The sequence below is a fragment of the Anabas testudineus genome, chromosome 11 (genome assembly GCF_900324465.2).
Source record: "Anabas testudineus chromosome 11, fAnaTes1.2, whole genome shotgun sequence".
Classification (NCBI taxonomy): domain Eukaryota; kingdom Metazoa; phylum Chordata; class Actinopteri; order Anabantiformes; family Anabantidae; genus Anabas; species Anabas testudineus.
This window is the reverse complement of record NC_046620.1, coordinates 15,824,331-15,831,184: the sequence shown is the minus strand read 5'-3', so window position 1 is coordinate 15,831,184 and position 6,854 is coordinate 15,824,331. Positions and strand designations below refer to the sequence as shown.

The 6,854-nt window shown below is 43.7% G+C and overlaps 1 protein-coding gene across 1 annotated transcript in view; it reads right to left on the bottom strand.

Annotated features, from left to right (window-relative positions):
* Nucleotides 1-321: 321 nt before the first annotated feature.
* The window catches only part of dlgap3 (discs, large (Drosophila) homolog-associated protein 3), a 141,000-nt gene continuing 134,467 nt past the window's right edge, over nt 322-6,854 (bottom strand). The window contains exons 7-13 of the mRNA XM_026347788.1: nt 5,601-6,136; nt 5,250-5,344; nt 4,074-4,293; nt 1,813-2,107; nt 1,628-1,719; nt 1,290-1,436; nt 322-658 (exon numbers count right to left, since the gene is read on the bottom strand). Of these exons, the coding sequence (XP_026203573.1) occupies nt 353-658; nt 1,290-1,436; nt 1,628-1,719; nt 1,813-2,107; nt 4,074-4,293; nt 5,250-5,344; nt 5,601-6,136 (1,691 nt within the window). The 3' untranslated portion in view covers nt 322-352. The remainder of the gene's footprint in view (nt 659-1,289; nt 1,437-1,627; nt 1,720-1,812; nt 2,108-4,073; nt 4,294-5,249; nt 5,345-5,600; nt 6,137-6,854) is intronic.

The following is a 6,854-nucleotide window of genomic DNA, read 5'->3' as shown; positions in this document are numbered from 1 at the left end:
AGACAACTGTTTGTTGTCCGCCAAAATTGAGAAAAAAAAAAAAAAAGGAATTCAGAGACGTCAAAAGGTCTGTAACTCATACCAGCTAGCTACCATTTTAGGTCTAGGCCTCTTTGCCAGTAAAATGTCTAAATTTCAAGACACTAAAATGGCTGTCATTGCTTATTTCATGAGCACGATTACAGAATTTGCAGTTGTGGAAAGTGGACAGATGGAATGCTAAGAGGACTGTAGCAGATTCACAGCAATGACCTGCAGAATACTATGTGCAGGTCTGCTTCGCAACGGGAGTGGGGGGTCGGGGTGTAAGGGTAAGTGAGGAGATGGAGAGGGAGACACCTCAGTCTTGAGTTCAAAGACGAGTCTGGGCTTCAGGGATGTAGATCTCAATGCTGTCTGCGCTCTCTGTGGCTGAGTTCTGCCGGAAGGAAGCTGTTCTCTTCGTCTGTAGCAGCCTCCTCCTTGCTTCTGTCCTTTGCCGGTCGCCAAGATCCAGGGACTTTTCCCTGATGGGTAGGGTGTGTCCACCAACGCGAGGCACCACCAGGCCCCCTGACCCACCTCCGGTGCCCCCGTCCGTGACACTATCGACGCGGAGGCTGCCACTCACTCCGCCTGCTGGCTTCTTTGGTAAGGGAGGAGGAAGCTTCTTATCCTCCTGGCCCGGTGATGGTAAGATGTAGATATAAGACGTAAACAGACAGTGGATTTATCATGTCGGGTGGTTAAAAATGTTTTTGTATGGGATCCCATGCACAAAAAGTGAAGGGTTTTGGAATGTGACAATGAGAAACCACAGAGCAAAATCGACATAAAAAAGGATCAAATTCAATTGAGGAACAATGTGGACAAAGAAATACAAAAATCAGCGAAGGGTATTTGAGCATGCAGTTGCACATTGGGCGATGTGAAAAGGAAATGAAATGGGAGAAGAAAAGGTAAACAGAGATTGTGAAAAAGGAAAAAAAAAAAAGAAAAGAGAAACAATTGTTAGTTTGTTATCAAAAATAATGAAGTGGATCAGTGAGTAATTTAACTTTGATAGAACAGACAAATACTTCCTTCAGTCTAACCAGCTTCAATAAATGCAAAAATGCAATTTCTAGCAGTTTAAGACTTTGCCGTCTTGTGGGCAGCTCAGCTCAGTTCCTCTTGGTGTTCTGTATTTTCACAGCCTGCAAAGGCTCGGAAGGCACGGCCATCTGCATTACTCTTCTGCACACTGCCATCTTAGCTCTGGGGGAGTGCTGAAGGGAAACCAGGGCTGTTTGCAATTGCGGGCCTCTCACCTTCTTTTCAGGTGGGAGCCTCCACCCAGTGTCCTTGAGCCTCTGGAGGTCCTGAAACTTGACTCGGACATCCTCTATGTTGAGCTGGAGCAGGTCCCAGAAACCTGCCAGGTCCTGAGAGGTGGGCTGAGGGTAGGCTGAAGGGTCCTGGGTGGGCAGGGACATGGGAAATAGCATGTGACAGTTGACAAAGTAATATACAAGAATTTGACATATTTCCCCAATGGTAGTTTTGTAGCCAAGCTAATTTTGCTTGTGGCGACAATGAATCTTGGCAAAACCATGTACCATATGTAATGTGTGTTGTCATGATTTTGCATGCAATCGCACATACTCACCACACTTTGTTGGCAGAGGCGGAAGAACTGCTGGACTTTCTGAGACATGAGCATCTGGGCGCTGCCAACTGCATTACGAATCAGCTCAAGAACTAGGAAGGAAAGCAAATGGCACATAAACACTTGTAGAAATTAAATTTATTCATCATTTATGACTAATCTTTTCTTTCCTCCTCTCAACTCACTCTCCTCTGGCAGTTCATTCTCCTCTGCCTCTCTCTCCATGTTCTGGCACCAGCCCTCCATCCGCTCCACCTCTGTCTGCAGGAGGCGCAGGAAAAACTCTCCATCTCTCATGCATGGCGAAGCTCGGCCAGAGTCGGGCAGGCTCCGGGGGCCCTCCAGGGATGGTGTCCCTGCCCAAGCTCTCTCTGAGGTAATGGGCAGAGGCGAGTGAGAACGTGGAGGTAAGTGTGGGTGCTGATGGGCCCGTGGATCTGCTGGGCAGGCCTCCGAGTTGTAGTCACTCTGGATAAAGTCCTGGGATAAGATAAGAGAAAATAGTTTAAACTGAAGCTTCTCTTCATCATGATCATTATCACAAAGTTAATGACAGAATGTTAAAACTAGTAACTAGTAGATTTCTAGTTACTGGTTCAAAAAGATCTGTCACAATTGATTTAGATTCTTTGATTCCCCAGTGCTAACCAGAACCAAAAGAAGAGCACACAGTTTTTACACTGGTTCCTGTCAGCTTCCAAGTTGATTTTGATTTCAAAATGTTTCAAAGGATCCCCTTTGGCCAGAATTCCTTTTAAAAAATGATGTTGATGTTTGTTGTCTTTTTACTATGCTGGAAATTCGCTTTTTCATCTTCACTATAAAAATACTACAAACATTCCAGACCAACGCTGTAGTGACATTGAGGGTAACCTAAAATGTGTCATATGTAGGGGCAAGAAAAAGTATCTGAAGGTTTTCATGGTTTTCTGCATAAAATGTAATCTGATCTTCATCTTAGTCAACATTATTAACAAATATAATGTGCCTAAAGTAATAACACCAAAAACTCTTCAATATTTTTATTGAGAACAAAATCCTGGGAAGTGGAAAAAGTATGTGAATAATGACCTCAAACAAGTGGAGTCAGGTGTGAGCATAAGTTAAGACAATTAGTTTGTAGGTGTGGACTAGAGCCACTGACTGACAAAAAACACTCTTTGAGTTTTCTCTGCACGAGACAAAAATACTGATGTGAGCCATACCTCACCAAAAGCAGCTTTCAGAAGATATACGAACAAGAATTGATGATTTACATAAAGCTGGAAAGAGTTACAAAGTGATGTCAAAGACTATAGAAATCCACCAGTCTACAGTTAGGCAAACATCTATAAATGGAGACTGTGGTTACACTTCCAACAAGTGGGGAGCCAGTCAAAAAGACCCCAAGAGCACAACAAACACTCATCAATGAAGAGAAGAAGCAACCCAGAGTGACAGCCAAAGATTTAAAGGCATCTTTGAAACTGGCTAACATCTGTGTTCATCAGTCTACAATATGTAAAACCAACAAGCAGCGTGTGCTGCTTACTAAAAAGAACATTGCTGAACACCTTAAGTTTGCTAAAGAGCACATTGACACTTTGCAGCAGTATTGGCAAAATGTTTTGTGAACTGATGAAACTAAGATTGAACTATTTGTAAAGAACACACAGCACTACATCTGATGAGAGAATGAGAACATAGCGTATCATCATTAAAATGTCTTCTCAATTGTAAAGTATGGTGGAGGAAACATCATGATTTGGGCCTGCTTTGCTCCATCGAGGCCTGGCCATATTGCAGTAATTGAAGGGAAGAGGAATTCTCAAGTGCATCAGAAAATTATTCAGCATAATGTGAGGAGGTCTGTACTGAAACTCTGTAGAAGTTGGGTGATGCTACAGGACAATGATCAAACACACTGGAGAAAGACCACAACAGAACAGAATGGCTTCATAAAAACAAAATCCACCTTTTGGAGTAGTCAATTCAGAGCCCAGACCTCAACCCAATAGAGATTCCATGCAAGAACTTAAAAAGAGCTAGAAAAAAGAGTTAAAGCAAGTGAGGTTATTGCTGCCAAGGGAATATGGGGATCAATTCCTCTAGCACTATGAGGTTTTTATGGTTCTTCATGAAAGATCACAATTGTTTTGTCCTAATATTTTCGGCACATCATATTTGTTAATACTCTTGACTTAGATGTCATCATGACATCATATCACATGTTATGGCAAATGAATCCAGAAAACCATGAAATTTCAAAAGGTTCACATACTTTCTTGCCACTGTATCTACAACCTGGCATTACTGTTGTTGTCTACACTCTCCAGTTTCTCTGTGAGAGAGCTTTCATCGAGTCTGAAAAAGGTATAGTATGAAGAAAATAATCACATGAGAAAGCATCAAAGGCACCAGGAAGCCCCCACATAAAGGAGAGTTTTGTGCATTTTTGAAGACTAACCTCTCTGTAGGCCCACTGTCCTTGTGTGTGGACGGTACGGTGGCACTCTGTGTACTGGCTAGCAGATTCGGGCTCTGACGAGTGCCTTTGGAAGGAACAGCCGAACTGGAGACTCTTGTCCTGTGTTGGCACAGCTATGCTGAGCCCTGGGAAGCCCTCAGGGTCCAGGTCGGCCTGCACACTCGCCGTGACGCTGTTGGAGCGCTTGAAGCGGGCCCGCCTGCAACAAAGACAATCACAGCAATCCCTGAACCCACCAACCCACACACAGTATCACATAGCAAAAGCCTGTCTCAGATTATTATTTTTCTACTAATAACCGCACATTTCTGTTGGTGCTGGGACGGTCAAGCTGTTATTGCAGTCACTACTACTCACTCGGCTGTGATAAGTCCTGCTAAATCCTTTGGCATATGACGTACAAGTGTGTGTAAATGTCATGTCAACAGACTCAGTGATGAGTTTACGTTATTACACATTTATAACCCTCCTCCCCTCATCCTTCTTTGCTGTCTGATGAGGTGTAAGTGGTGACTCAGACATCCATTCTCACACTCCTGTTTTCTCCTCTGACGTCCCACCATCATCCTTGGGGGCTGGGGACATTGTTAACAGGTGCATGATCCAGAAAAGCTTGAGGTTTTGGAGTATGTGATGCTGCGTGTGTGTGTGTGTGTGTGTGTGTAAATCTGACCCGTGAGTGATGCTGGATATAATTAGAAGAAGGGCTGCATCATGTGTGAAAGTCATGTCGAGTGTATGATTTGCAGTAGCCATGGTTACAGTCATTAATGACGAAAAACAAGACATTCTTGGAACAAAGTGTTACCGAGTTCAAGCTGTGATGTCTGATGAAATGTTAAATAAAATAATAGGATCTAGCCTAGAAATCAACCATAGGTGGCTGCACTGTTGGGCGCCCAGGAGATGAAACCTTTTACAAATTATATATTAAAATTATTCACATAAATTACAGTACTAAGACCAAAAGCTCTTGATGAAGCTATGTATTTTGGGCCAAAGATGAATGAGCAAATAAACAAACGCACATCAACGAAAGCAAGTTTGTGTTCATAATTAAGCGAACTTAAATGTCAGGCAAAATAAATACACTTTAAGTTAAAAAATAAATACTTTTTCCTTGCCTCCCTTGATTATTAGTTGTACTTCTGTTACCTTTTGTCGTCTTCAACTTGGACTCCTATTGAGTGCACCTCTGTAAGTGCTTTGCCCTCTGCGTCTGAATCTGACAGAGTCTCTGAGCTGTCCACCTGGAAAAGAGAACGCCGCAGAACGCAGAGGTATTAAAACATAAAATATGTCATAGACAACTGGCATTACAGAAGCTTTGCGGTAATAATGTCTATAAGGATAATGTGTGAGTGTGTGTGTGTATATATATATATATATATATATATATATATACCTATATATATTGATTGGACACTTCAATCAACTTTCTAACTAACAATGGAAAAGTAACACTTGTTTAAATCTACAGTTTTTAATTAAACTGCTCTGTCTCACCTGCACAGCGATGGATGGCCGCCACTTTCTCCCACCACGTTCATCCTGCCCCCCAGCTTTACTCAGCACTATGCTGTTCTGAGGCAGAGAGGTTGACTTCCCCAAGCTGCCCCCCATCCTGCTGTCCCTCTCCCTGGCTGGCCTTGGTGGGCCCTCCAGCAGACTGTCTGCTGAGCTGCTGTGTTTGGGCCTCACTCCTACTCCTGGGCCCCCTCCGTATGGCACCAGCTCCCTCGAACCCCTGACTCCGTCTAGGCTCTCTGCCGAGTTACTGTGCTGTCTGGAACGTCCAGGGCCCGTGGCGGTGTAGTAGCCTCCTCTGGATGAGCGACCTGAGGGCCCGTCAGAGCTACCCAGGTCCACAGAGTTGCTGTGCTGCTTGGGGCGCCCGGGGCCTGAGCCTGAGGCCAACTGTCCACTGCTCTGGAAGTAAGCATCCTGGGTGGACTCGGTGCTGCTCTGGGCCCGCACTGAGAGTGAAGACTTGGACATGCGAGGTGGAAGTGGGGGAGGGGCACCTTTACGATAAGGAAAGACTGAAGTGTCAGAAGAACGGGAGAAAGGAAGACAGAAGCACAGTGGGCTGTTAAAAAACAAATGGGTAATATATCAACAGGGAGCAGGGGAGGCGGGTACTTACAAAAGGGACAGCCTAAAAGGAGAAGGTGCAAGGAAAGTTAAAGAGTGAGGACGCGAAAAAGGTGAAACAATAAAGACAGAGGAGAGAGAGAAAACAACAAAATCAGACAAATAAGGCAATTTCCTGAGAGAATTTTAAAAATGTCTTGCTTTACGCCTCCCTTCCAACTTCCTTCGAATTAGATTAAACTCTAACGCATTTCACTACAGGATGAGTGTGAGTGTATGTGCATGTGTTTACTGCATGTATGTATGTGTATATGCAATGGTGTTTATGGCTGATGTATGTGACACTTCACAGAGGCTTTAAAAAAAACCTCATGAGAGGAGATTTTCTAGTCTAAGCATAGAAATTTAAGGCCTGTGAGGCATCAAAATGACTTTACTGTGCACTTGAGATGGGTTTATATTAGGCTTTTTTTATTCAGAAAAATAAAACAACACAACACAAAACAAACATGTTTAAAGCAAAAGTGACGGAGCGTGAGCAGGGAGGGAATGAGACACAGACGGAAAGAAGCAGCTGGAGACAGTGAGCTATCATCATAATCATAAGCGTTCCTGTATCTATTACAGAGGCTGAGAACACACAGGGGAGGTTGATGGGAGTGGTGA